General features: G+C 40.2%; 1 protein-coding gene and 1 long non-coding RNA gene across 22 annotated transcripts in view; one reads left to right on the top strand and one right to left on the bottom strand.

Annotated features, from left to right (window-relative positions):
• The window catches only part of DTNA (dystrobrevin alpha), a 219,199-nt gene that overhangs the window by 162,343 nt on the left and 28,991 nt on the right, over positions 1 to 27,865 (top strand). For 10 of the 21 annotated variants that reach the window (XM_084510723.1, XM_084510724.1, XM_084510718.1 and 7 more), the window contains 7 exons: positions 1,953 to 2,058; positions 4,621 to 4,787; positions 7,159 to 7,283; positions 12,569 to 12,649; positions 14,519 to 14,608; positions 20,356 to 20,433; positions 21,041 to 21,133. In XM_084510723.1, the coding sequence (XP_084366849.1) occupies positions 1,953 to 2,058; positions 4,621 to 4,787; positions 7,159 to 7,283; positions 12,569 to 12,649; positions 14,519 to 14,608; positions 20,356 to 20,433; positions 21,041 to 21,133 (740 nt within the window). The remainder of the gene's footprint in view (positions 1 to 1,952; positions 2,059 to 4,620; positions 4,788 to 7,158; positions 7,284 to 12,568; positions 12,650 to 14,518; positions 14,609 to 20,355; positions 20,434 to 21,040; positions 21,134 to 27,865) is intronic. The other 11 variants (XM_084510716.1, XM_084510714.1, XM_084510715.1 and 8 more) reach the window with 3 other exon arrangements.
• Positions 25,252 to 26,698, bottom strand: LOC311432357. The gene is made up of 3 exons (XR_014690003.1): positions 26,526 to 26,698; positions 25,931 to 26,029; positions 25,252 to 25,812 (listed from the first exon to the last, which is right to left on the bottom strand). It is a non-coding gene; the product is annotated as an uncharacterized lncRNA (long non-coding RNA).

Genomic DNA, 27,865 nt, shown 5'->3' with positions numbered 1-27,865 from the left:
TTTCCTCATAAGCAAATTTATGGAACAGAAATGCCAGACAGCGCAAGTGATTTAAAGTTTCAGAATATAGATCTGTGGCTCAAAAAGGAATTTTATAGCTGCCACTTTCCCCCATGGGTAGAATTAATGTGATATGATATTGTATTCATATTAAAAAGTGCTATTATGCTTAAAAAAGCACACTTTTTATTTCGCATTTTTATCCCAAAATAATTAAAAAAAAATACATAGATACTAACTTCATTTTCTTATCACTTGGCTAAGTGTTATTCCACAAACCCAGACTCCATCTGCATGTAGCATATATTTAGAAAACAGCTTTCAGTTTCAACTTTCCCAGCAACTGATAGAAACTGCAAGAGGAAAATATGTCTTTTAAAATGTATGGAAATTGCTCTGCTGGTGCCTTTTTAAGCGACATCGTTCTCTCTAATCCATAAAATCAGTGACCACCAGAGGAGTTCAGCCATAAAGCTGTCAGTGAAGCTAAGTTGCTTTATTTGGTGCAAGTCCCATTTTGAATTACAGCTGCTTTTAGGAGCTTATTCCATTGTGGAAGAGCTGGTCTTGTCTCCCCATATATTTGCTTGTTTAGACCACTTGTGGGTGCTCTGCCAAATACCTCCCTTCAAGAGCAGAGAGGAGACTTAGGGCTACTTGGCTCTGAAGCTGGGGCACTGGAGGACCCTTTTTCCCCTAGGTTTGGTTATCCACTCTGCACAGGTGGGAAGGTCATCCATACAACAAGCAGGTGGTAGCTCTTCTGATAGCACACGGACACAAGCTGATCTGCAGGACTGGCACAGCTTTGATTACTCTTACAAGACTGTATGTTAGGACTTTCATACTGCAGGTATTGTGGGAAAAGTCAGTTTTTCAATGAGATTTAAAGCTCATATTCCAGCTATTTATGGCCTTTAAAGAATCAAGCTCGTTTTCACAAACAGCCTGAAGTACATTCTCTTGTCTCAGGAACAGAAGCCTTTATACATTTCCCAATATCTTGTAATATATCAACCCTAAAACTGTTACAGAGTGAGATGTTTCCCACTGATCACTCAGTGTATAAGAGAAATATTGATTTTCTTTACATCTGGCAGCAATTGTATATAAATGCGGCTCAGACATTCCATCTGGAAATCTCAGCTCTGAGAAGCACTCCACAACACATGGAGATGATACATGTCACTGCATAGCTGCTGTTTTCCTTTCTCATGGGGTAACCACAGTTCTTCAGCAAGCTAAAGCAGCACCTTATGCAATCAGATATGAAAACTTAGCAGTCTCTTTGGATATGGGGATGCCACTTAAATATGTATGTCTAAATTATACCTACACACATTCTCAACCAGGCTTAATATTTTCGTGTCTTAATTTTACTTTGAAGGAAGTCTCATTTTCTGATTTCTTAAGGACTCTCTGTCCTTGACTAACTAGTAGCTGTATTCTTTAACACACATTATGTAGCCACTATACTACACAGGAAAGAGCAAGGTTTTTTTGAAGTTATACTCCATTTTCATTGATTTCATCATCAGTCATTCTTTGCAGTTGCTTTTCAGTTGAATATTAGTAATGCACACTGATATGCTACATGCACTGGTACCTGTTCGGGGGTACTCAAAACACGAGGACAAAAATGTGAACTTTATTCACAAAGGATCTTCAGGTAATGACTTTAGAAGAAAGTTTGCAAGTGACCAGGAACCCAGCCTCATGAAAGGGACAGCTAGTAATCAATACTATAATTATATACGGTATATATATTGTAACCTCTAGAAATAGCCCATAAGTTCTTTGCTAGTATCAAATGCTCTTTTTAGTAAACCAAGGATACAAGTAAACAGTGTTTGAAGCCTGTCCCCAAGTGTTTCTGTAAGTACAAGATAAAATTCATTTTGATATCTCTGATTACTGATTCTTTGTGCATGTTTGTTTTCTTATTTGAGCAGAAAAAAGTCACATTAAACACTTTCTTGGATACTCTCATGTCTGATCCCCCGCCACAGTGTCTAGTGTGGTTACCACTTCTTCATCGGCTGGCAAATGTTGAAAATGGTAAGTAAGAGGTGTTGCCACCAAAAAAAAAAAAAATTTACAGGAGTAACCTTGTGTGTGATGATTCTCTTACTCTATGGGTGGTTTTGTAGGAGCTACTGCACTGGGTTCATCGATTCCATGTGCTATTTTTACAGTCACTGGTAAAATATTTAAAGAATCCTGTTGGTCTTTCAGCCAGGAACGTGGCATAATTTTTGCTGTGCTTGGGAAATTATCTTGATCATGTCCGCTCCTCCTGTGCTCTGGATAAGCAAAGAGTGACAGGACTTGATCCATTCACATACTCCAAGACCATGGCTTTTAATAGCTACAACATATGGCAGTAGCGAAGGAACAGCTTGGCAGTTTCCGTTCATGCAATATTCTTGGCAGGAGAAGGCCAGTGCAGTAGAAAACACCAACCAAAGGGTTGAAGGAGCTCCTCCCGAGCCTACACAGTTGGACAATATACTCTGAAAAGGAGCGAGGATGATCCAAATTCATACTTAGCTTTTGCTTGTGTGGAGTGTGAGGATCTAACTGTGAGGTGTCTCTTCTCAAGGGTTTTCTTTCTCCAAAATGAGTAGGTTGCAGACATTAAAACAGGAAGGGACCATGAAGATCAACTAATTTGATTATTGTGTGGTGCACTTAGTATGTCTCTGGATAGTAACATTTTTCAGACTTGCAACTCCTCGACCACCTTGGGAAAAGTTCACAGACTCACAGTTATGAAGTCCTCCAACCAAACCCTTCATACATATGAGTTATGTAGGACACAGAGTGTTGTCACACTGAAAGCACAAGGGCAGAACTAGAAAACCTTTACATCTCATTTCAGTGTGTGAGCAAATTGCACCCCACAAACTCTGTACAGATCTCATGTACTTCTGGAGAGTGTCTCAGCTTCAGAACAGCCTGCTTCTGCTGTTCAGAAAGACCAACACTGCCAATATTAATTAGAAACAAACCAAAAAAAAAGTCAAGACAAGAAATGCCTGTCTTGCTTAGTTGTACTTGTTCTTAATGTGACATTTCTTGATCATGATCATCAGGAGGCAATGATGCTGACAAGCATTATTCCAGTACTGTAAATCTAAAACAAGGAAGATTTAGAAGCAGAGGAAGGTTATACAAAATTAAATGAAATGAAAAAATAAAGTAAAATAAAATAAAATAAAATATTGATTTTTGACTATAAATAGATTTTTAAAAATAATTTTCCAGCCCAGTATTTTGCCTCTGGGGCTGCTGTGTACGGGGCTTGTTGAATATTCCTGTGTTGTTGCTTCTTTGAAGGTTTATTCCAACATAACTGAAGCTTTGGCACAATGCAGGGAAAAAGAAGTGGGTCGCAGGAGGCAGAACATGTCATATATACTCACATATTTATAACATATTTCCTACAAGTAGATGAGTCTGGAGGAAGTGGGGGTGTCTAGCCATTTTTTATGTTAACAGGAGAAAAAGGATGTTGTATGTGTTTTATACTAAATCCCAATTCCACTTAAAGGCACAAGGGGGGGTGATATGACATCCCCAAGTCCTCCTTGGCTACAGAGCCAGCTGTCCACCCCACCTTCCTCCAGCTTTTGTCACCACCGTTTTCCACAAGCCCTTGCCATCCATCCCTGATCCTCACCAGATTTGCACTGTTTCCCAGCCTAGAGCACAAACCCTCCCGGCTGTGAAATTCTGGCAAGGAATAAAAATCCCGACGCACTCAGACTGATCCAAATCCTCCCAGACTGAACCTAACGAGAGAAGAGCAGAAGGTGTCTGGGAAGAAGGCGATGTGCAGTACCCTGTGGTAAATGCGACACATGGTACAGTAAGGGGAGAGAAGCAGAGACAGCAGCAGTGCGAGGAAGGAGGTTCGAAATGTCATGGCTGGTGCCTTAGCATGTTCAGTGACTTGAATCCTCATCGCTGCCTGCTTCTGAGAGGAACAGAGAACAGGGAAAGGGACCCAGCTGGTCCCTTCAATGGCCAGATTTCCAAACCAGGGCATCCCATGCCAAATTTATAACTCCCTATGTAGGTACCTAAAAGTCATCAGCTGTACAGATGAGACAGAGGTAGTTAAGGACAGCTCTATGCCCAAGGACGTTTTTGTGCTTTGTGTAACCAGTCAGCAAGCCTGACTTTTTCTCTGGGGCATGTTGCTTTAGCTCCTAACAGCCCAGCAAAACTATTGGCTTCCCCCAGCAATACAGCTTAAGGATGCAGGGGATTTTCTCATTTTCTCACATTTTCTCTATGGAGTATTTATTCTCTTAGATGTCATTTGAATGCATTTTCTGCTGCTGTGAGCAGGAGGTGCATGCATCTGTCCAGAAGTGATCATGGGTTTGGGGCTTGATTTGTCAGGTGTTGTCTGTGGCTCAGGACAGATTTGTGGAGGGCTACACAAGTTTCTGTGAGTAGCTCTCCATGGGTCAGAGCTACAGACAGCATCTTACACTGCAGATAGGTGCAAACAAAGAGAGGATTTGCCCTTCTGTTCAGGGCTCTGTCCGTCAGCTTTTCCTTGGGGTTCCTCTGCTTCGGGTTAAAGCTCGGCGTCTCTCTCCTGCGCAGTCTTCCACCCCGTCGAGTGTTCCTACTGCCACAGCGAGAGCATGATGGGGTTTCGCTACCGCTGCCAGCAGTGTCACAATTACCAGCTCTGTCAGGACTGCTTCTGGAGAGGCCATGCCAGCGGTTCCCACAGCAACCAGCACCAAATGAAAGAGTACACGTCATGGGTAAGGGGAGGCTCGCGCCTCGCGCCTCGCCGCGGGCAGCTTTGCCCCTCCGGTGGAAGCTCCCGGCAAGGGGTGGCCACCAGCCGGGCTGCCGGCAGGGATCAGCCACCCTGTCTGGGAAGCTGCACCCTTGGGAGCTGGTGGGAGAGCGCGGAGGTGGGAATGGTCTTTTCGGAGCGTGGATTTGGGGTGCCCGTGACGGTCCGTGCTGTGGGGCAGCGCAGCGCCAGAGGGCTCGGAGCAGAGCGCCAGCCACACAGTAAGTCTCCCCCTCCCCAAGGGACTCGTCCTTGGCTGTTTCTGTTTGACATGCTGTTGGCTGCCTGTAAGTGATGAGTACTTAACGCGCATTCATCAATATTTTCAGTCAAGTGGCTGTAGCATATGCATAGCATTTGGGATGGTCCTGGCACAGGAGATTTGAGTGTGGTCGCAGACTTAGATCCTTGGTAGCGCTTGCTTACTGTGGAGAAAAACACACTTCAACCTTTTCATTGCTAAACAAAATAATTCTTCACTTTTACTAAGCTGGCAGAGAAGTATCAGCAGCTACATTAATGTTCTCAAAAGGGCATCAGGTCCAGGGGCTGTGCTCTCCATGGCTGGAGCAAAGTCCTAAGAGAAGCCCTTGGTCACTGAGCATCCTTCAGGGTACAAATCCAGAGACCAGCAGAGAAATCCTAACTGATCTCAAATTAAAAAGAAAAAAAAAAAGTTCTTGTTATAATTGTTATAAAAAAGAAAAATATTTTTGTAGCAGCAACTCACATACATACAGTGCTTCCTGTATATTTTTTTTAACAAAGCTCTGAAACTTGACACTTTTAAAATCTTTCTGTTCAATCTTTCTGCTGGTGGAGCAGGCAAGGGTTAAACTGATGTGATTTGCTCTGTATGCCAGTCACATGGCCCTGCACTCCCTCAGAGCAGATCTGGGTCTGTAAATGTTTTGTGGGACCTAATTGCTGCTTGTTGCATAGACACAATGACTTGAGCTTAGTCTCTGAATAGGAGAGTGCCTGCTACCTAGCTCTGACTCCACTAATAGCAATCTGTGCTATAAAATCATTCTTGGCTGTAGCAAGGGAGCTGTAATTATAGGCAGGAAATCATTTTAAAACTTAAGATTTCTGCTCAGCTGAAGACAAAACGTGACTACGTGCCTAGTTGCTTCCAATGTCTCGTTGTCAGAAACAAATGTTTTCCTTCAAGTTTGAAATTGCCTTTCTATAGCGTTCATTAGCAGTCATTCAAAACAGGTTAGCATTATCCATAATGCATCTATACTGAGCTCCACATGCAGATTAAAGGTGTTCCTATACACAGTGGAGTTCAAATGATCTGAATTTAGTGTGAAATTGCGTTTATAATACAAGAGAAAAAGCCTGAACTTTACCTATTTAGGTGGGAATTCTGTAATTCAAATATATCATTATTATCTTGATTACAGTAATAACTTTATGTGGGATGTGTGTGCACACGTACAATACCTCTCCTGCTAAGTTCTAAAAGCATTTTTAAATTTCGGCATACAGAGTTGTATTTTGGGGGGAGGAGACAGTGCAAGGGTCATCAGCCCCTGGTCTGGATGGCAGAGAAGCTAAAGCACAGGCACACAAACTGGATTCCCTGAGAATCTCTCACCAAGCCTAAAACAGATTTTAGACCTCCAAGCCCATCCTTAGAAAAGTGTTCAACTGCACAGAGTGCCCAAGCAAAACTGGAAAGCAGAAGATGAGTTCTTTAGACTTGTGCTGTTTGAAGACTGGTGGGATTTGGGGCAGAAAAGCATGCTTTTCCTGCAAAGCCCCTCGGTGTTTCAGTGACAGCGACAGTACGTCAGCTGCTTCTCACACGGTGTTGCCGTGGGGGTGCAATTCTGGCCAAGTCTGTGTCTGAAATTTCCCGGGCCCTAGAGAAAGAACCAAGCAGCTCTGCATCTGGCCCCCAGCTAGGAGATGAACAGTGTCTTGTAGAGTATATCTATATGGACGGGCATAAACAGATTTGTCCTGCTCGCACCCCCAGCTGGTGAGGCACAAGCCAGCTCCAGCCAGGGGCACCCTCCTTTGTATTGCCCTACCTTCAGCATTACCTGAGCACAGCACTGCAGGAACCCGTGGTGGTTGCGCCTGTCCGTATAGATATACCCCCAAAAAGCCTACTCTAAAGGCAGCTGAAGGTAAGAGCAATCTTTCCTCCGATCTGAACGGTCTCTGGCTTGCCATACTCTCGGGGTGGGAAGGGATGGGGGGGATGTCAGCCATACCAATGTAAGCAGTAGAGCTTCCTGTTGTTTTGTGCATCCTACAGCAGAAACAGTATGCACCTTACTCATCCACATTACCTCTACCTTCCTTGTTCCTCCCAGAAATCACCTGCTAAGAAGCTAACTAATGCACTTAGCAAGTCTTTAAGCTGTGCTTCCAGCCGTGAACCTTTGCACCCAATGTTCCCTGACCAGCCTGAAAAACCTCTAAACCTGGCTCATATTGTGTAAGTATCTGTGTGCTGTAGAGAAAGTAAGCTTTGTTGTGGGAGTTGCATACACCTAGCGTAGATGCTATAGCTCTGAACAAAACAGGAGGCAGCTGTGGCATTACCAAATTCAGTGCATCACCAGTGCATCTGCTGATAGAGATATTTAGTATAAAAATGTGCTTCTGGTGTGACTGCACAAGTAGGGAGGTAGGATTATGTGCAATTTCATATAGTTTCAGCACTTTGGGATGTGTTTATGCTTAGAACATTAGTTTTGTCATCTACAGACACCAGACATCAGCGTGTCACAGGTATTGACATGAGGCACTAGAGAAAAGTAGAGTCTGACCAATTTTGAAATCAGTGTCAGACTTGTCACTGACCTCAGGGGAGTTGTGACTTCACCTGATCCCAAAGAGTAGCTGTATGAGTCTGCATAAATTGTTTCTTTAATTGCCCAGTCACTTGAAAGGGACCTATTATCTTTACCTTTTTGTACATTGAGAAAGTATTTTTATTATAGTAGTTTGTGTCATTACTTTTTCTCCTCAGGAATCAAGAAACTCAAAGCAGAGAGAAAATTTATTTGTGCAGGGTGGGAAGTCATTACTTTGGACTTTTTTTTCTCAAGGGTATCCACTGTCCATATTGGCCATTGCTCAGATTTTCTCATTCATGACTTTGTTTTACCTTTGCTTCTTGGGTCCTAAAAAAAATAATAATTCAGGAAATCAATACATTGATTAGAAGAAAGCTAAGAAAGCCACAAGGAATTAAATTGGAAAAATTATTCCAAAAATTCTTTAAGATGTTTCTCTTGAGAATGTTCTGCTGTATTTCTTAAGAAAAGACCTCTCTTAACCACCTTCCTAGCAGCCCCAAGTGAAGCACTTCAGGCAGCAGCCCTTATGAGCATATTTGCACGCTGCATATCTGTGTTGATGGCTACTGAAACCATTCCAATCTGTAATTATTACATGCATTTACATTAGTCACTACCGACTGCTTTTTATGTAGGATCCGTAAGGGTAAGCACGTGCTGGCCGCTGTGGGCTGTGTGGCACACTGAAAGTTCATCTAACCTACCTGACATTCGGAGGATAAATCATGCTGATGGCCTTCCTCGAGTGGTTATAGCAGTTTTCCAAGGCGTAAAAGCACACTCTGCTTTCCAGACTGGAGGCTCCCCTGGCGGATATGTTGTGCCAAGCTGCTGTTGCATTCAGCTGTTGCTTAAAACCTGCGCACCTCCTTGCAGAGGAGCTTGTTCTTGGGAGTGCATCAGCCAGGGGTGGATTTGCTGATTTGCTACCACACTGCCCTATGTGGTGTAAAACACAGCTCTGCTGGCGAGTCAGTGGTAATTTCACAGGGTGGATTTTGGCCACGCTTAAGGGAAATGGAAGGACAGGGACGTGGAACTGAAACAGAAGCCTCTACTCCCTGGTGGCTGGAGGCCCTCCGAGGCCTCGGGCTATGTCAGAAGTGAGCAGGAGGTAAAAGCTGGGCTACCATGAGGGAACTGAGTGCATTTAGGCAAAGCAAGAAAAAGAGAAGGTACTGTAACTGAGTAGGATCCGTTCCAAATCTTTGCTGTGAAATTAACGCCTTCCTTCTTCCTAGCTCTATAGGCATAATTTAGAGTGATTGGATGTGAGAATGAGCCACCATCCATTTTGTTTTATGATAGGGTTTCTCTTTATCCGTAGATTGGCAATATAACTATATTGGCCATAATGGGACGTGAGTGAAAAACCTGTAAGATGTGGAGGCAGCATGATCTACGGAATAATTCACATAAATTAACTGAGGGGAGAGAGATGCCACAGTGCCTCGTTGTACCTTCTATCTTCTTGCCAATGTGATTTTTATTTTTAAACGTAATGGAAGTTGAGAGAAACAGCTCTGGGCGAGAATCCAGGCAAAAAGGTTTTTATACATGCATTTAATGGAAGAATTCTGGCAACAAAACCATATCCTTTTTTTAGTAGTTTCTTCCTTAAATGAGGACAAATACTCTCTGCATTACTATACTGCCTTTGCTTTTCATTGTTCTTACACTTTTGAGTGGTACCAGACAGAAAGATTGGAGGATTTTTCTTTTACCGGTGCCACACAAAATCTTCAATTAAATTAAAAACACATCTAAGGCTTATCTAGAGAAGTAGTCATCAATGTGTAGTTAATTACACAGAGGAACTTCTGAGGGGTCATTTTGCCTTTCTGTGCATAAGACTGGCAACAACAAAGACACACCAGGCTGCAGAGACATGGCATGGCCAGCGCATCACAGAGGGATTTTCAAAGGCGTTCTGCACTGGCCTGACTTCATTTCCATCTACATCAGTGGGAGCATTGCTTTTTGACACTGGCATGAAGATTTTAGGCCAGCATGGAACACTTCAGAAAATTCCTGTTATTTAATTTGATTTATTACCGTGGGTATGTGTTATGCTATAGCATGCATTTATTACACAGCATATTTAGGTAGTATTGTTTTAAGGGTTTTCTTCCTCCTTGAGGACAGTTGATTGGGTATCAGCAGTTCATGTTTATCATAAAGCTTAATGACTCACTTTCAGAAGTTTAGAAATAACCTCTGAAAGATAGATGTTTATAGTCAATAGATGAGAGTTTGCTTTGCTTTACCATAAAGTCTGCTTTTCTTGTTTTATCATATCATACAACTGTATAGGTGCCTTTGAACATCCATTTAATATTCAGGTTGAACCTGAGGAATGTGACAGTGGGCAGACAGTGGGCAGCAACCTTAAAAAAAAAAAACAACAACAACAACAACAAAAAAAAACTTGCTTGGGAAAGTTCAGATTAGTTTAAATTGCAGTTTTCTTGATACAAGAATTGACAAACAAATGCTAATCACAAAGCTTTAGCAAAGCATTGAAGTTTGTAGGCATTTGTACACAAGAGTAACTCTGCATATGTAAACAGCATCAGTGACCTATTATGTGTAGAGACTCTCTATGATGTGTAGAGACTCACAATTTTTGCAGAATCAGGGTCATAAGAGTAGAGTTTGTCCAATGCTGTATTCAGACCACATACGTTGTAAACTGACAATTTAATTAATTATGTCTTTTCCATTTCATTTTGGCTGCAAAAGAGATACTTGGTGAGTATTTTTCTTCTTTAGTACACTTGTTGGAGGAAAATAGTTTGAAAAATGTCTATAATCTCATCACTACCAATACCTAACTTTTTATCAGCAACCAAACCAATAATGTGTACACAGAGACATACTAAAAGGAAAGAGCTCTTTGGGGGTGTTAGAAACTTTCCCTTCCACTCAGCTTTTCACACAGAACTTAGAAAAGACATGAACCTGAAGTACATAAGTGGTGATTTGCTGAAATTAATAGGTGCAGCATACCCACTGGGCAAAGCAGAGCCCAAGCTCTACCAAGAGGACACTCTCCCTGTCTCCTTCCTTGGGAGAACATCAGGAACCAGCTCTCCACCCTTCTCCTTTGGTGTCTAGGACTGCATAGCCTAGGGTTGGACTCATCTTCAGAAATCCTGGCCTCTGCCCAGTTAGTGTTAGAAGGTGTTCACTGGACAGTGGTTGCACTGTGAAGAGAAAAAAGCACATCAGTAGTCACATGTGGTTGGTATGAGCTGTTGCTCCTAAATAATTACCAGCCAACAAATCACCGGTTGCTTACTCATTAAATAAGATTAGCTTCCAAGTATTCTCTCGAAGTTTATTTTCAAATCTCTATTTCAAGACCCATACTGCAATGACCTTTCCATTATCGTAAAACTGGTTTGGCTCCAATTATGGCCTCATCCCAGCTCTTTATAGCTTTGATGAAGCAGTCCATGAAAAATAATATTAAGCACTTTTCCATCCAGCAATAAGTAAATAGAACACAAAGGGATGTTTCTTAAATTCATGACTGACCAGATCTGCAGTTTTTCATGTGGGTCTGCAGACACATTCTAAAAGTGTGTTTTCATATAAATATGGAAAATCCTGCATCTTTCTATACCCTGATTTTAACTTCTTTACAATCAGTGTGGTGGTTTCATGCTGAGAAATCCACTTGAACTTGCCAAAGAAGGCATTTATGCTTGTTTTCTAACAGTAACAGAGTAAGAAAGAAAATATATACTAATCAGTCACTTCTGTGCTGAACTGGCTTTCCTCATTTCTTACAAAGAGTTTGAGTGACCAATTGTCTTGCACAATGACAGCACAGTGAATTTTTTGCAGATGGCTACTATATTTTGATTTGCACATTTGCAAAATTTAGAAGACAAGACAGATCTTCCAGAGCTTAAAGGGAACTTTAAACACCTTGATATCTAGGGAGTTTGCAGTCTATATTATATGTGGCTTCAGGTTCTGCTCAGATCTAAAAACCCTGTGATTTTAGTATCATATTTTTCATTTTTTTCTGAAGTGTCCATATCTTTTGCCCAATGTTGCGTAAGAAGACCATTAAGAAGGGAAACTTTCACTTTGATGGATACGGAAGCAAATATTATGCACAAAATGTTTTTTAAGACTAGACAATAAAAGAAATGAGAGGATATATTCCTTCTCATTTCATTTTTAGCCAGAGCAGGAAATAAAAAATGTAATAATAAAACCATCATCATTAATGGGTCCTTTTAAACTAGATACTTACTTTAAATTTTGATTTGGGGGGCGATATCCCAATTGAAAAGCTTTGCAGTTAAAGCAGTTTTGTACTGCATGAATTTTATAGGACACTGAGGGGCATGGGGACACTGTGGTCACTGCGTGGATATGGTAGCATGGAGCTCAGCACCAGGGATAAATTTGTGAAAAGTTGTGCAGTTTATTGGCAATGCAGACCTGCATGCTGCCACAGCTAACCTGCTACCAGTGCTCAACCTAGCAGGTTGAACACAGCAACTGTACCACAGACTACTTGCCTCTGGAAAGAAAAAAAAAATTGTAGAGTAATTATTTTGCTAAAGCAGGAAAAAAATCAAGTGAGTTCCTTAAAATTCACCTCAGAACACACAGAAGCATTATTTCCTTTCAGAACTAGGCAACGGTATATTTTTATCAATTTCTGGTTAAAAACACAGCATGTTTCATTTGGAGCCATTGCTACTTAAAGCTGAAGATGCCAGCAGTAATGTCAATTTAAACAAAAAAATTACCTAATTCTCTGCAAATACTGTTACTGATGGGTGGTGTATTGTTTTTTGTTTTGTTTGTTTTCCTGTTTTGTTGCTGTTTTTATTTTGCTTTGTTTTGTTCTTTGTACCACATTAATACAGCTGGACATTTTGCCTTCTTCTAGGCCCCCCCGACCTGTAACCAGCATGAACGACACACTCTTCTCCCACTCTGTTCCCTCAGGAAGTCCTTTTGCAAACAGAAGGTGAGTTGTTATCCTAATTTATGCTAAATGACTGTATGAGGGCGGTAGAGATTTTTAGAGATCTTAACTCCCCCTCCCAGAAAAAAATTAAAAGAAATGCCTTGGTTACTTTGGACTGATACCCTGCTATCCAGATGGAAAGTTGATTAAGGGCACCCCAAACTCTTCAAAACAGAGCACAGAGCTTCAGTTCTTATTTGTACTCCTAAGTCCACTAACTGTGCTCACATGCTACCTAGGCATCCACTGATAGGGGCTGAAAATGAGCTATATAAGCCATTTTGTTGATGTTGCAGCACTGTGGGAATAGAAACTGGGACATGCCATTGCCAGTAGGGAATGCCTGCTTCGTATTGCAAGGTGTAATATGAACAAAGGGAAAATGTGTTCATACTCACAAAGTAGCAAGGCATCCTTCCTACTGTTAAGCCATTCAGATTTTCTTTGAAGGTTACAAGTCTTGGAATATGGTGACCCGTCAACAAACAAAACAGAAAAGAGTGGTCAGAAGCGTTAATACCAAAGAAAAGGTGCTTGCAGCTGAGCATGTACATTTTGGCTCAGTATTTTGGCTCACATGGCCAAAATATGTGTGTAACACTTTCTGGCTGTTTCACCTGATCTATGTAAGCCCACCAATGTACATAGATGAGAAGGCGGCAGGAAAATAACTTCTTGCTATACTGGGGAAGAGTGACATGGCTTCCTCGGATGCATTTTATTGCTTGGTCCTTGCTGTATTTGTCAGTGCTTCAGTGTTCCCCAATAACCAAACACAATCTCTGGGTATGCATGGCTACCTTTTTTAACACTGAAAACAAATCCTCAATGTACAACACTGAAATGTCAGAGTAAAGATGTTCTGCTACTGCTTTGATTTATGAACTTTGGTACGGGGAGCTATAAACTGTAAACTCCCATTGTTATCTTAGTGCAAGTGCTGCTGGGTATGTCTGAAATGTTTTCTGAGAGCCAGCCCCAGGGCAGCCCCCAAGACAAGATCTGCTGCCTGTACAGACAGTGAAACTGCAAACGCAAATTCTACAGTTATATAAAATATCTGAGATATAAAATATCTACAGTTGGAGTATTCGGGATTTTATGTGCTGGGACAAGGCGTAACAATCTATTTGTGGCCTCTCCAAGACAGGTCTTTAAGAGCAATGCTCTTTTAGAGTATAGCTGTTGCTTCCCTTTGTGCCCAAGGAGTCCCTGTGCTCATTCAAGTGTGCTTTGCCACGTAGGTTAGGGACCTGCAGGAATGATTGCAGCCCTATTTACTGTGCTACTTGTATTTTTTGGAGTATGAATAATTCCTGATAATTTTACTTGTGTGGTAATTCAGCTGTCTAAATGTGAGGATTAAATGTAGATAATTCCTGGGACATTAGAATTCCTGTCCTCCTAGAGGGCGAACTGACTGATGGCGAATCCTCTGAAAGCAGGAGACATAACTCCACAACCATAGGTACACAGATTAAGTGCATACTATGAATTTTTTATATACAACAAAAGTTTCCGTGATGCAGTGGTTAGTTCTGGCTCTTTTAGAGCTAACAGTACCCCAACATATAAAACAATTCTGTATAATAAAAGCTATTGTAACTTTTGTTTCACAGCATTAACAGGATTTTAAGAGCTTTACAGCTTATTTTCATGTTTATTTTCAACTCTTATAAATTTAAATTGCATCTTGTTATTAAAAACAAAACAACAACAACAAAAAAACACAACCTATAAGCCAAAAAGTCATTGTTCTTTCTAAGTGGTTGTAAATCGCATTTATTGTAATGAATCCACAATGAACATGATACTCTCTGTGCATACTTTTTGGGGTATTAACAAGGTTTCGTTGTTTGAATCATTCAGGTTACTTGGGGGTATAAATGTAGCCAGTCCTGTGGCTGATGAGCATTCTCTTATAAAGCTGTATGTAAATCAGCTTCACAACAACTCACGGTCAGTATGAGAGCACTAACCCACTAATTGCCGTAGTTCTGTAACTCAAGCACTAAATCATTAGCAATTCTGCTAAATTACTAAAGATACTCTTTAAGGAATGCTCTGGCGGGCTAGAGGATTTCTGTGGCTCTAATTAGTCTTTTGATTAGACTTCCTGCTGGCTGTGGGCTTTGCCAACTTCTCTTGCTTGTGCACAGCACAAATCTTCCATTTTACCTTTTCACACAGGATTAATATTATGCATCTGGAGGAAGTTGGAAACATTGTTTTTGAAAACCAAAAAATGGCACCTCTATGTTGTCATCTTCAGCGCATGGCTTCCTGGTTGCGTTCTTGACAGAGGCATGAAAGAGGCTCGCACAAGAGTCTGGAAACGATTCCCAGTCTCACGGCCAGCCTGCCCTCCCTTTTCCACAGCTCTTGCTGCTGGTGGTTGCCAGTCTGCAGTTAGCGTCACTTGCCAATAACCTTCCCGAAACCACTTTGCTTTGCTTCTCAAAATGGCCACAGAAAAGGCAGATCTAAGCCCTCCCGTAGCTAGCGAAGACCTAGCATTTACTTAGAGAGCTCCAGATGTGACCAGTGCCTCCGGCTGATGCACTCTTCTCCCAGCACTCTCTTTCATCTTAGTGACCTGCAGGAGGAGGCAAACTCATTCTGCATAAAATATACACTGCTGGATAAGAGCAGTTCCACTTTTTTCTCCTTTTTCTTTTTTTTTTTTTTTTTTTACCGTGGAGTGTAATGACCTTTCTTTTTTTCTTCTTTGATTAGTCTGTGAGCATTAGCTATAATTCAGTAAGAAAGTACTGAGACCAAGGTACTTTTCTCCTAAATGCCAAGTTCTTCAATCTGTGTTAGACTAATAACAATATCTTCATTCATTTTTGTAGGTTTTACTATTACTATTGCCATGGGAAAATCAGGCCTCATTAGGGGAAGCCCATCCTCTCATACATCAGAGAAACAGACTTTGACAGCCTTGTTTGCAATTCTGCTGGTTTTATATTAAATGCTCGGTGATTCATATTATGCTGAGAATCGTATAAACTCAGGGTAAAATTTCTAGCTGAATGTAATCAAGAGTAAAAGCTCTGCTGGCTGTGTTTTCACTGCAGACAACTTATTAAAGGTTACTTTAATGTGTGTTGCAATCTAGTTCAGAGCTTTCAGATAGTTTTACAGAAAGTTTTTATGTAATTAGAATGTTTATGCAGAAGAGAATTGGCACAGACTGTCATTTGTAGCGTTCCCATGGTACTTATTTAAGATAGTTTTGTTCACATAGGGGCCTTACCATTCACAACCAGTTTCTTCCTGTATCAGGAAATGCTGAATTCAGCACATCAAGTCATCCTGCTGCTGGAAATGAACATGGTGTCATAAGTACAGCAAAACACTGTCTTCATTTCTGGATTCATGGGTAAAACAGGGAAATGAACTAGGAAGAGGAAGAATCTTATTAAGAAAAAGATCTCTGATAACTAGTAAATATAATGAGTTGTGGGGAACAGCTGAAAGGAGATTGAACATGATATGTCATTTGCAGTTTAATTGAGTCTGAAGCACCAATTTTGGGTGGATATGCAATTATTACAAAGCTCGAAGGAAGTCAGATTTAGGCTTTCCTCAAGATGCTTCTTAGTTTCCTCAGGCCACTTCAGAATCACAATCCCTTTAAAATTAATGCTTACCTAGTTTGAGCCATCATGTCCATAAATAAGCTTTAATGAAAGGTTTGGCATAACAATTACAAATACCTTTCTTTTAAATATACATAGTGTGCAAATTGATATCAACAATATACTGTGCTCAGCTGGCTCCTTTATTCCTCTCTGTACAGCTCAAGAATAAATTAAAAGTACTCATATTAGAAAAGAAGAAACAAAAAATCACTGTTCTTCTCCCAAATACCAAATCACAGTAATTTGTTGTGATGGCAGCTAATATGCAATTAAAACCACAAGTCCTGATTTGTTTTTACTGGAGCTAATATTCAGTTTTTAATCTCACATTTATTTTTCTGATCCCTGATTACCTAGAGGGCAGCAGAACAAGGGAACATTGCTGTAGAGTAGGCATTGCCCTTGTAAACCCAATGAACTGGATGTGTTATGCCAAAACAAGTTAATTTAGCATTATAGAAACTTCTGTCTAGTCGAGAAGAATAACTCTACACCCAGCTAAATTAACATTTTCTTCCTTATTTGGATTCTTTTGTTCCCCAGCTACAGTCTATCACTACCGCAGTAAAGGATACAATCTCTTTCTCTCTCTTAATAACTGTCTCCTTTAAACTATTGAATTACAGGTTTTAAGGTGGGATAAGATGAAACAGAATGGCTTTTCTTGCATTTTTTCAGTGCCCCCTCACAGCAGAATGTTTAGTTCTTCTAAAGGTGTAATCAACTAGAATAAGTGGAGTGATACAGCACATTCTGATGAACCCGAAATAACTCGGTAATTCTGTAGTAGGTATAAAAAATACTTGATGTTATCAAATGCCCATAACCAATGAGAAATAGAGTCTTAACGATGAGTCAGAGTAGATGGTGCCTTCTTTGAATTCCAAATAAAACCTAAAAAGATTTGGATATTCTGCCTGGGCATACAGCGCTGAGCAATTAGGCCAAATTTCTGGACAATAACTAACTTTGGAGGAAAATGTTCTGGTTGCTGCTGCTGTCCATGTTTCTTCGGCTAAGGAGTGCTGTAGAATTGAACTGTGTGTTGTCTTTGCATGTTGTTTTCACAAAAAGATTAGAATCCTCCTTGGATTTTACTGACCAGTATTCTGCTTGTTAAAGGAAGAGTTAATGTCTCATTGTTTTAGTAGTCAGGTAGGCTCCAAAAGAGGGTGTAACATTTGCACCAAAGCTGTTGGATCTGCATCTTTGTAGACATCTGCTCCAAGCTGGAGGTTTTAACTCTTAGGGAAAGCACTCTTCAGCAGCTCACTTTAACAGGAATGTGAGTTAAAAAGATACGTTCCAGTTTGTAGGATCCAGAGAAGTTCACTGTGGCAAGAACAATCTCTGTATTTTGGGGAATTTATGGACAACAAATTACGGAGACTAATATTGGATCTTACAAAGCAAGTAACATTGAAGGTGGAAACAGGGACAAAGATTGCAGGAATTATGCAAGTGACAGTTTAAACTTGGTATCCAAAGATACTAAAATTATGAAAGAATTGGTAGGCACCTGGAGGATAATAAACAGATGAGAAATAGCCGTCATGGATTTGTCAAGAACAAATTATGTCAAACCAAACTAATCTATTTCTTTGATGGATAACTGGTCCGGTGGGTAGAAAAGATGCGATAGATATACAGCTTGACCTTAAAAAGGCTTTTGACATAGTCCCAGATGACACAGAAGTACCCGAAGGAAATAAGGGCTAGAGAAAATTAGTATAAGGTCAATGCACAAGCGGTTGAAAATCAGTAATTAAATTTTCAAAAGTTTGCTGTCATTCTAGAAGGACATATCAGCTGGGATTCTTGAAGTCTATCCTAAGTCAGACAATAAGCATTATTTCTTGTAATGACCTCGTCGGAGCAGTAGAGTGAGTGTATGCAATTTGTAGATGGCACAAAGGTGAAACAGTTATGGGAAGGAGTGCTTGGAGAGCAGTTTCTAAATTAAAAAATGAGCTCAATTGCAATGGTAGTAATTGATGTCCAAATGATCTGAAATCAGTTAGAGGAAACACACTAATTATAAGTGCTATAGCAAGGAAGCAAATAATCAAATAAAAGATGGAGCATAATTGGATGGACAGAAATATTTTAACAGAGGACCAAGCAGTTGCAGTGAACCACAAACTAATTGGAGTCAGCAATATGACTGTTAGAGTGTGTCTGACTCTGGGACACCATGTGGAAATCCATTAAAACTCCTTACCCAGAGGAGAAGGCATCTGCCTGGAGGTTTGCACCCAGTGTAGGGCATGGTATTGGAACAAATATGCTAGTCAGCTTGGCAGAGTCTAGAAGAGACACTTAAATTTCAAAAAATCTAAGAAAACATGACTCAAAAGAAAAGGTTGAAAGATGCTAGTATGTTTAATCTACTAAGAAGGAAACGGAGGTGAGAAACAATACCAATTGTGAAGTTTGCTTGAGGATCCCTCCACCCTATTATGTTGCTTCTGGAGCATAGGAGAGCTTATACCTGGTAAGGGGAGCTTATACCTGGTAAGGGGAGCTTATACCTGGTAAGGGGAGCTTACACCTGGTGGGGACACTGCACTGCACTGTTAGAAAGCAAAACATGAAATCTACCATGTGGTCCTCAGTCTCCAATTATGGCAACTAATTTATCTTTACTTAAGAACGGAATGCTGCATTTTTTTTTTTTTGGCTGGTACGGCACATGGCACATCTTGTATCCCTTTAGTGCATTTTTATTCTGTAACTGGGAAGAAAACATAGTGAGAGACATATCCTTCTAGATGGCTTGGGGCATGCTTATCTGCATGGATGTTGCTTCTGTAGAAGCACGGCACATGTAAATAGCATGCTGATGAACATAGAAATGTGAAGCAAGCTTTTTTTTTTTTTTCTGTGTTGTATTGCATTTCATTGAGCTTTCTTTCAGATTTATTATAAAGCAATAGGGCTTGGGTTCTTTGAACACCTTTTGGTGCCATCCTTTTCAGAACCCTCAGTAAGGTTGACAATCTCAACAAGGTTGATAGCCTCAACCTTATTGAACCCTCAATAAGGCTGATAACCTTATTGAACCCTCAAACCTTATTGAACCTCCCAAAGCAGGGAGAGAATGGCACACACCCAATCATAGTGAATTCTTTGGGTGTCTTAATATAAAAGGTTTTGCTCTTCAGTCCATCAGAGCAACATCTGCTCAGATTTATCATGCATCACATTTATACAGCATCATCTGCCTACACACACACACATCTGGATGCACAGGTGCATGCATGCTCACACACAGGTCTTTTCATCAAAGGTATTTACAGTATCAGTAGCCAAACTAAAAAATAAATAATTTTAAAAAGCAAGAAAGTTAAATGTATTTCTGTTTTGCTTTGTTGTTTGTTTGTTTGTTTGTTTGTTTTAACAGAAACTCTTCACCAAGAAAGAAATGCTAACATTTAAATTTCTCTGTCTTTAGCCAGTATTATCTTAAGAAATTATCAACATGGACGTTTTTCTATTGGGAAAGATGCAGTTACTGCAATCCACTAAATACTGTAGTTAGGAAAAAAAAAGTGGCATTATGCAATTGGACAAATGGGATTTGATGAACTACAATTTTTTTAAATCAACAGAAGAACAGTACTTCAGGAAACAAAATTGATGTAGCCTATCACTGAATGTAAATAAGAAGACTTACCTAATTTTTTGAAACTACTTTATGGTAGATTCAGAGAAAAGCAATTTAGCTGTTATGGGGAAGTTGAAGGCTGCATTTCAGGTGATGTTTGCATCAGACTTTGCCTGGAAGTGATACAAGCCTTCAGCTCTCCATTTGTGAGAGAAGCTCATTTTATTTGTCTTTTCTATAGTGAAGGCTTTATAATTTTATTTTGGAGAACAGGAGGGAAAACTAATTCTTGGCATCACATTTCCAAAGTTTTCTAACATTTCTGTAAAGGTTCTATTTTGAATGGTTTTTAAGCCCAGACCTCATTAATGAGTTTCTCCAAACTCTGTTCTGTAATGAATTTCAGACATAAGTGTTTACCCTCTTCTTAGTTTTCCTGTCTTATTAACTAGCTCTCCTTACAAGAATACTGAAGTAGAGCAGAGCAAACTGCTGGCTAGGGCTGCTCCAGCTTTCTTGAAAGGCAAAGGGTAAGTTAAATAGAGAGTATGTTCATAGCTTGCACTAACACAGCTAAAACAAAACTTTTCCTCTATTTCCTCTGCTTTTAATGTATTACTTAAATATCTTTCCTCAGAAAATTCTAATAACCAATTAACCCTGTGAGCTAAGTAGGGCACGCTTAAATATATTCATGTACACCTGGATGTGAGGTCTTGATCAGATACTTCCAAGCAAATCCAGCTTGTGATTTCACTATGTTAATTGTGTGTAACTTAGATATATTTGATGTATATGAACTATACATAGTATATAGCAATTAGAGCTGACCTCACAATCTGCTTTATTTTAAAATAAATGGTACTGTATAGCCCCAGTCTCTGGCCTGATCTGGCAGCTCACTGATTTCCGTGGCTGGCTCTGTAACTGAGTTGTATTCAACCATCCTAAGCCATTAAATCCTTAATATGTAAGTGACAACAATAACAAAATAATTTCTGCACTTTTTTTTTTCTAAGAGCATTTAATTATTCGTTCCTAAATTCCCATTTCATAATCTCACTTGCTCCTGCTTTCTCTGTTTATTTCCCTCTGTCTGTCCGGACCGCACCCTCTCTCCCCCCGACCCCGTTCCAGGTTACAGTACAGCCTCGATGTTGCAGACAGGCTGGCCGATGAACATGTACTCATCGGGTTGTATGTCAACATGCTGCAGAGCAACCCCGCACGGTTAGTGCAGGTTTGGCACCTTTGGGGAACCCAGGAAAGGGATGTTGGTCGGCCAAGAGCTCTCCTCGCTTCCTCATGGCTGCACATCACGCAGCTCTCTATAAGCACTAACCTAAAGGGAATGCGTATGCATGTGGGGTATGTCCTCCCAGAGCTGGCAATCGCTGTTATTCCCTCTAGTGATGCTAAATAGCAAGGTATTGCAAAGAAGCACTTAGTTAAAGAGTGACTATACAAATTGGTTTGGGATGCCACACACCAGTCAGCGCAGGTCTTGTCAGCAGCACGGAGATGTTCACGCAGCAATGACTGACAAGTCTGTGTTTTCAAGGAAATAATTGCTGAGGTGGTATATAATTCGTAGCTTCGTCGTACCTTGAAAGTAAGAAATGATAATAATATGTAAATAATGATAATAATAGGAATTTGCTTACTAGCCTAGTGAAGGAAGGAGTTCATTTCAGTTTTTCTTATGTCAGGCACAGTTTTTACATCTACCTGACTTCTGCATTGCTTACATCTTGTATACATATTTGCCCTTATCTTTCATTCAAATTCAGGTATGACAGGTTTTAAGCATACTTGAGCATAGTTCATTATTTCTGCTGGAGGGAGTATGGAGCTTTGTCAACTAAACCTATGCGCTGTCCTGACACTGGTGGAAGACGGTATCACAGCAGGCCATCCATGGAGGACGTGCTGGCTTGCCTCTCTGAGTGCAAGAAAACTCTAGTCCTGGCATCCCTGTACCAGAGAGATGGTGAGCAGTGCAGAAGATATGGCACTGAAGAGAAAAATGCAGGATGTTTCTGATGAAACTATGCTCATGCAGGGTTTTTTTACTCATAACGAGCCCTTCAGTTTCTCCTACTGCTACTGCAGAGTATTTCCCGGGTTAGGAGAAACTCTGCATATACTCTTATACGTAGAGAAGGCAACAAGACAGTGTCTTTAGGGAGGGTGAATGCAGTGGTTCTCTGCAGTCTTACAAAACTCACTTCTGTGTGTAGCTGCAGTTGGAAATGACGGTAATTTGCCATGTAGCAATGCGCAGTGGAGAAAAGATTCTGCTTTTGTTGTTCTCGATCTGCTTCTCTACTCTGCAGCCCACTGGAATTTGCCAGTGGGGGGAAAAGGCAAACTGGTTCTTAAAGAGAAAAGCTAAAACCACTTCTCCAAAACAAAAGCATTTTGAAGGGGAATTTCATTTTTGGAGCAGTGCTTCCAGAAAGCAGGCTTTAATGATATTTACAGAGTGCCTGTGAAAACAAGCTACTGGGGGCATGTGTTTAGATCAGTCCTTGCCCAGTCATGATTGAAGAGGACAGGAGGACAGTACCATTAGGCCTAGTTGACAGGAAGAATAAAATGTGGCCCTGCCAACCATGAGTGACCTACTCAATATGGGCATTCATGAGGCCAGCGTAGACTGGACCTGGTTTAGTCATTTTTGGTGGTGGGCTACTAATGCTATAGCTGTGACTGGTTTAGCCTCAGTGAGGACCACCAGTTAGATCCCTTTGTGAATGCTAAGACTCATCTTTACCATCTCCGTCCTCTGAATTTTATCCCATATATTCCATGTTCCTTCAAGCAGTTGGGCCAACCTCACCAAGTCACAGGACGTTTGTATTCAAATCTGTACATAAAACTTATATGCCGTAACATCCTTCAAGTGTCATGTTTTTGAGGGATGAATGGAGAGTGATTGATAATGGCCTTAATTGTTTAAATAACTAACGCAAAGTATGGTACATAACATCTGATTACTGACTTTAAATCACTGCAGCCACAGCTTCCTCAACTAGAAACAATCTCAATCATTTATATGAGATACCAATTAGATGTTGACAGAAGCATAACTGAGATGGACAGCAGTCTTAGTCGTGCATCAAACCATGTTGCATTGTCACTTTCTGCTCAGCTGCAGTGAGACTAGTAAAAGGAATGGTTATGTTATGGTAAGGACGGGAAGAAGAAACAAAATGTTGTCATTCTGGAGCTCCTTTGTGAAGCTGGTTTCCAGGAGGGGTAGGTGAGGTCTCAGCTGCTGCATCTCGTCAACTGGGGCAGCATCTTCGGGAAAACGTGCATTCCTCCTGCCCATGCCCTGACATGGCGGGATGCAGTTTGCTCAAAACACACACAGCTGTGTTAGGACAGTGCTGAGTTCAAGCTCATTTGCCCTGCAGCTCAAGATTTGATCACTAGAGTAAAGCATGTAGCTGACCATAACCAGGTAGCTCCTGGTTTCAGGGGAGGCAGCAACTAGCAAGCTCAGCTTTTGTGTCTCCCTGCAAAATACCATTTTTCAAGTGCTACTGGCATCTGAAGATGAAAAGAGGAATGACTGTAGATGGGCCTCCATCTTCAAGCAAAATACAAATACACTTTGTCAGCATAAAGAACACAAGTATCCTGACAATTATAAAGTCATATTTCAAAACAGAACAAATTGTTTTTTTAGATACTGAGTCAGGCTAATGCTCAATCCACTATACCCCAGTTAGTATTATTGTTGTGTGCGTGTGCCTTTTTTTAAAGTGTATCTAGTATTCATATTTGATCTTTTAAATTAATTAATTTTCAGTGCTTATCTTTGTCTTTCATCTGCAGTTAGTTAATACTGGAATTAGAAGTACAAGTTTTCCTTTCCATCCTTCACAGGCTAATAAGCTTCATCAGGGTTTTTTAGAATCCGGTACTCCAGGGCAAATTAAGAAACAAGAGAAGGACTAACTTAGTATTTATAGTAACTGTATAGGTAAAAATAGCACCCCTTAAGCAGATGTTTTGCTTGTTTTAATCTTAAAGTGCAAAACCAATACTTGATATTTAATTTAGTTCGTTTTCAGGGACTAATTTTGGGGGGAGGAGGAGAAAATCTTTTAACTGCAAATTGTTTTCCTTTTTGTTCACACAAGTAAGAGATTCTACTTAGTCTTGAATATTAATTCCACGTATTTCAGTCTTTCTTTTCAGTTGCAGATAAAGATAAAATACTTTCTGATTTTTTATGTTATACTCTGTAGTAGTATGGTGAGTCATACTTCTGTACTATAAAAGCGCCGTGGTATTCCATGTTGTTTTCAAAGACGTTTTTTACACAAGTGTGCAAAACAGCTAGCTAGCTAGGAAGGCAGGTCTCTCTCTTTGAGATATCTGTGGAGGACGTAAAGCAAATCTACGGGGCAGCTCAGAGCTTCGTGTGCTTCAAAATACTTGAGCTGGATTTCTACTAAGTCTTCCATTGAAAGAGGAAAAAAATCAGAGATGCTGATTACAGAGGAAATGTATAGACAGTGGGCTCTCTTGAGTGGAATTAATTTCTCTGGTTATATCTGCATACCTGAGTGATACCAACATTTCAATGGTAAAATCTAGGTGGTTCTAAAGGAAATTGCAATTTAACAATAGTAGAGAGCTCAGATGATATGTCGCAGCTTAAAATGCCTTAAAAGCAGAACAATTTTGGACACGTCACAGGTAAATACATTTACTGGGTCGTTATTATGACATTGTTCTTGTAGCCCAGATGTTTAGAAACCTACCCTTTATTTTTGCAGTACTTTTCATAACGAATTATTCGTTTATTTATTTACTCAGTGAAAGTTTAAATTCAGTAGAATAAGAGCACACCATGCAGCCCATGCTGATTCCCCTACTGCAAAACTTTAATGAGAGAGTGGCATTTCTGAGACTTCTCAAACCAGTGATGACATATTTTGCCAGAGACCATCCATATCACCTAGTGCTGGGCTTGTACTGCAGAACTGGCTAATATGACGCATCTGAAGCATGAGAAATAGCTAAGGTCCTTGGGTGTCACTCCTCTTTTCACACACTATCATTTTCTTGATCCTTTACTTGGAGTTTTAAGATCCTTTTTCATGGACCTCCTTTAGGCTGTAATATATTATACAAATCAACAAAAGCCTAAAAAAGAGCACCTATTGTAAAGCAAATATTGGATATCCAACATTTGAATGCTAATAATTCCACCAGACCAATATTGCTAATAATTATAAGGTCTTTAAAGAAATGGTAACTAATGGAGAAGCAGTGTTAAAACATTGTTTAACTTTTTTTTTTAGAAAAGAAGGATCATTGGCAGATTATTTTTGTGTAAAAAGATTAATTTATTTCAAAAGGATGCCTGAAAGGTTCTCTGCAGGATCCCAAATTCTACACACGTATTCATATTTTAAAGCTTGTGTGTATTTCACTGTATCATTGTCCATGAAGTTGCTGAAGTAAAACAAAAGTGAATTATGGCAAACCAGAAATCAGAGACATAAAAGGCTTGGCATCTGAGGCTAATGCTGCTGTACATACCTCTCTGCTTAATGATCACACAGAATAGGTACATTTCAGAATTAAATTTATCTCAGACATAGAGATTTAATTTACAAAGCTTTGGGGCCAGTGATTTCTGGCATTCATAAACCAAATTTTATGCACTGCTACATCTATTTTATGACATCCACCTACGCATAAATGTATATCAAAGACATAATAGCAAGTAAAAATAAAAGAGCTGCAGAGGCTTGATTCTTTCAGTAAAGTCATTGTTTTTGGGGTTAGCTCACATCCCAGGACTACGTTGTAGATTATGTTACGCCAGCAAGAGGAACCATAATCCATTATTTTTCCAGGGTGGGTAATACAGTTGCACATAGCTGTAAAAAGAATTGATGCTCAGTGCTTGCTGTTTTCACAGCCATCTGTTAGGACAGCTCTCATCATTATGGAAAAATTAAAAATGAATTGTATTGTGATGAAATTAATCCTTATTACCTGGTTTGCATGATTTTGTGTGTCTGTAAGAGCTGCTTCCCCCGGTCTTTCCCTGGATGACAGATCACTACAGCAGGCATGAGTATGTAAGAAGCATGGCTGTGATAGATTTAGAAAGTTTAGAAAAACATCTTTAGCTTGGGTCTTTTCAGAAAGTAAATCAGTTGTACATTGTCATCCTACAAGACTTTGAGTAAGAATAGAATTAAGCTATTTATGTAATAAAATAAGTTAAACAGCCAAAAAGGCTGTGTTTGTCTATCACCAAAAGTCTTCTGTGCAGTCTGTTGCACCAGCTTTGGTTACACAGAACATCTCTGTATCTGACTTTTCATAGCTTTACTGTTTTTTGAAACTTCATGTTTGTAGTCTCACAGGTTATTGTCAGAATAAGAGAAGAATGATGTTTGTCTCTTTCCCCTTACCTCAGCAAATCATAACAAATCCACACAACTCCCAGCTTTAGTTTAATGATCAATGAATATCAACCACTACTCATCTTTCAAACATAACTTCTAAATCCCAGTGGACTTAATCAAGCCAACCAAAAGATGCACACTGTATTCCTCTGAGGTAGCTGGGGATATGAACTCACTGAGTATTTTTGGAGAAATACTTCCTTTTTCTTTTATAGATGCTGATTCTTCAGAAGCAGAACTTTTTGCTGAAAAATATCTCTGTGCTATTTTCATCTGGCAGGCTTTTCAGGTTCAAAGTATAATATTTAGATAAAAAAAAATAAATAGAAGAAGAAGAGGAACATACCCAAACTAACCCTTGTTTTGTGCACTCCTTTGAGATGTGAAGCTTGTTCTCAAGCAACCAGCTGCATGCCCTAATTGGCACATGGGTGGGGAGGCATGTGCCTGTCTCCCTTCAACCAAAACATCACAAAATTTCCAAGCCATAAGAAGAGAGGGCAGGCTTGCCTCTGTCTGGGATTATCTGCTGGGCTGTCACAGATTCCACACAGCAAAAGCATTCTTCTCCCCTTCTCTTGTGGGCTTCGTTTTTTCTCTTGTACATGTATATAGTAGGCATCATGCAATGTAGGATTCTAAATCCCAGGATTGTCTGGGAGTAGCTAAGCCCTCCTCATGCTTTTGTTTTTGTCCTTTTTATTCATTTTGGTGGTTCTCTGCAAACTTCTAAATATTTAGAAATGGCAAAGGTTCTCACTGCATTACCTTTTTCCTGCTCTTCTGACTTAATAATAAAACTCCATTTAAAATAAGGACAGCTGGCAAGGGATTAACCTGTGAGGAGTACTTGCCTTTGATATTGTTAGAAAACAAATTGTAGTAAGATGCAATATTTTAAAGGAATTCAGCATACTTGCTGTAAGTTCTTAGACTTCATTAGCAATTTTATGGTGATTCTACGTGTGACCAAAGCAGTGTCTTTGCAGTGTGTGCTGGTAAACTCTTGCATCTCGGCAGCATGAGTAGGCTTCTGCATTTAAGTCATCCACATTTAAGGGATCTGCGGTGCACCCTTATGTGATTCTCTGAGGTCTTACTCCTAAATATCAAGAATATGAGAATAAAAGAGTCAGATTATAAATTCCTGGATTCTAAAGTGGTCTGTGAGACCTTGGTAAGTGCCGTGCAAAACTGCTCTAGGTAGTGTTTTCTGTTGTCAACTTGGCAAAGCTTCTGAAGTTGTCCACAGGAAACACTGAGGTTCCCACTAATCTGTTCTCCAAATAGCAATCCCTCTTATTGGTGATACATTGCTGAGAAGTAAAACCAGACACTGACTGGTGTTTTGGACCACCTTCCACCCCTCTGTGGGCACAGTAGTCTGGGAGATATACCTTGCATGGCCCTTGGCCCTGGCCATGCAGACCATGCTGTTTCTCCCAAAAGGAAGGTGCTGCCTGGCCCCTAGAGCTGACCCCCCAGGGCATTTACCCTCCCACTTCTCCCCCTGGCT

This window comes from Aythya ferina (genome assembly GCF_964211825.1).
Source record: "Aythya ferina genome assembly, chromosome: 2".
Lineage (NCBI taxonomy): Eukaryota > Metazoa > Chordata > Aves > Anseriformes > Anatidae > Aythya > Aythya ferina.
Note: the sequence above shows the minus strand (reverse complement) of the source record. Positions and strands in the feature narration are given on the sequence as shown.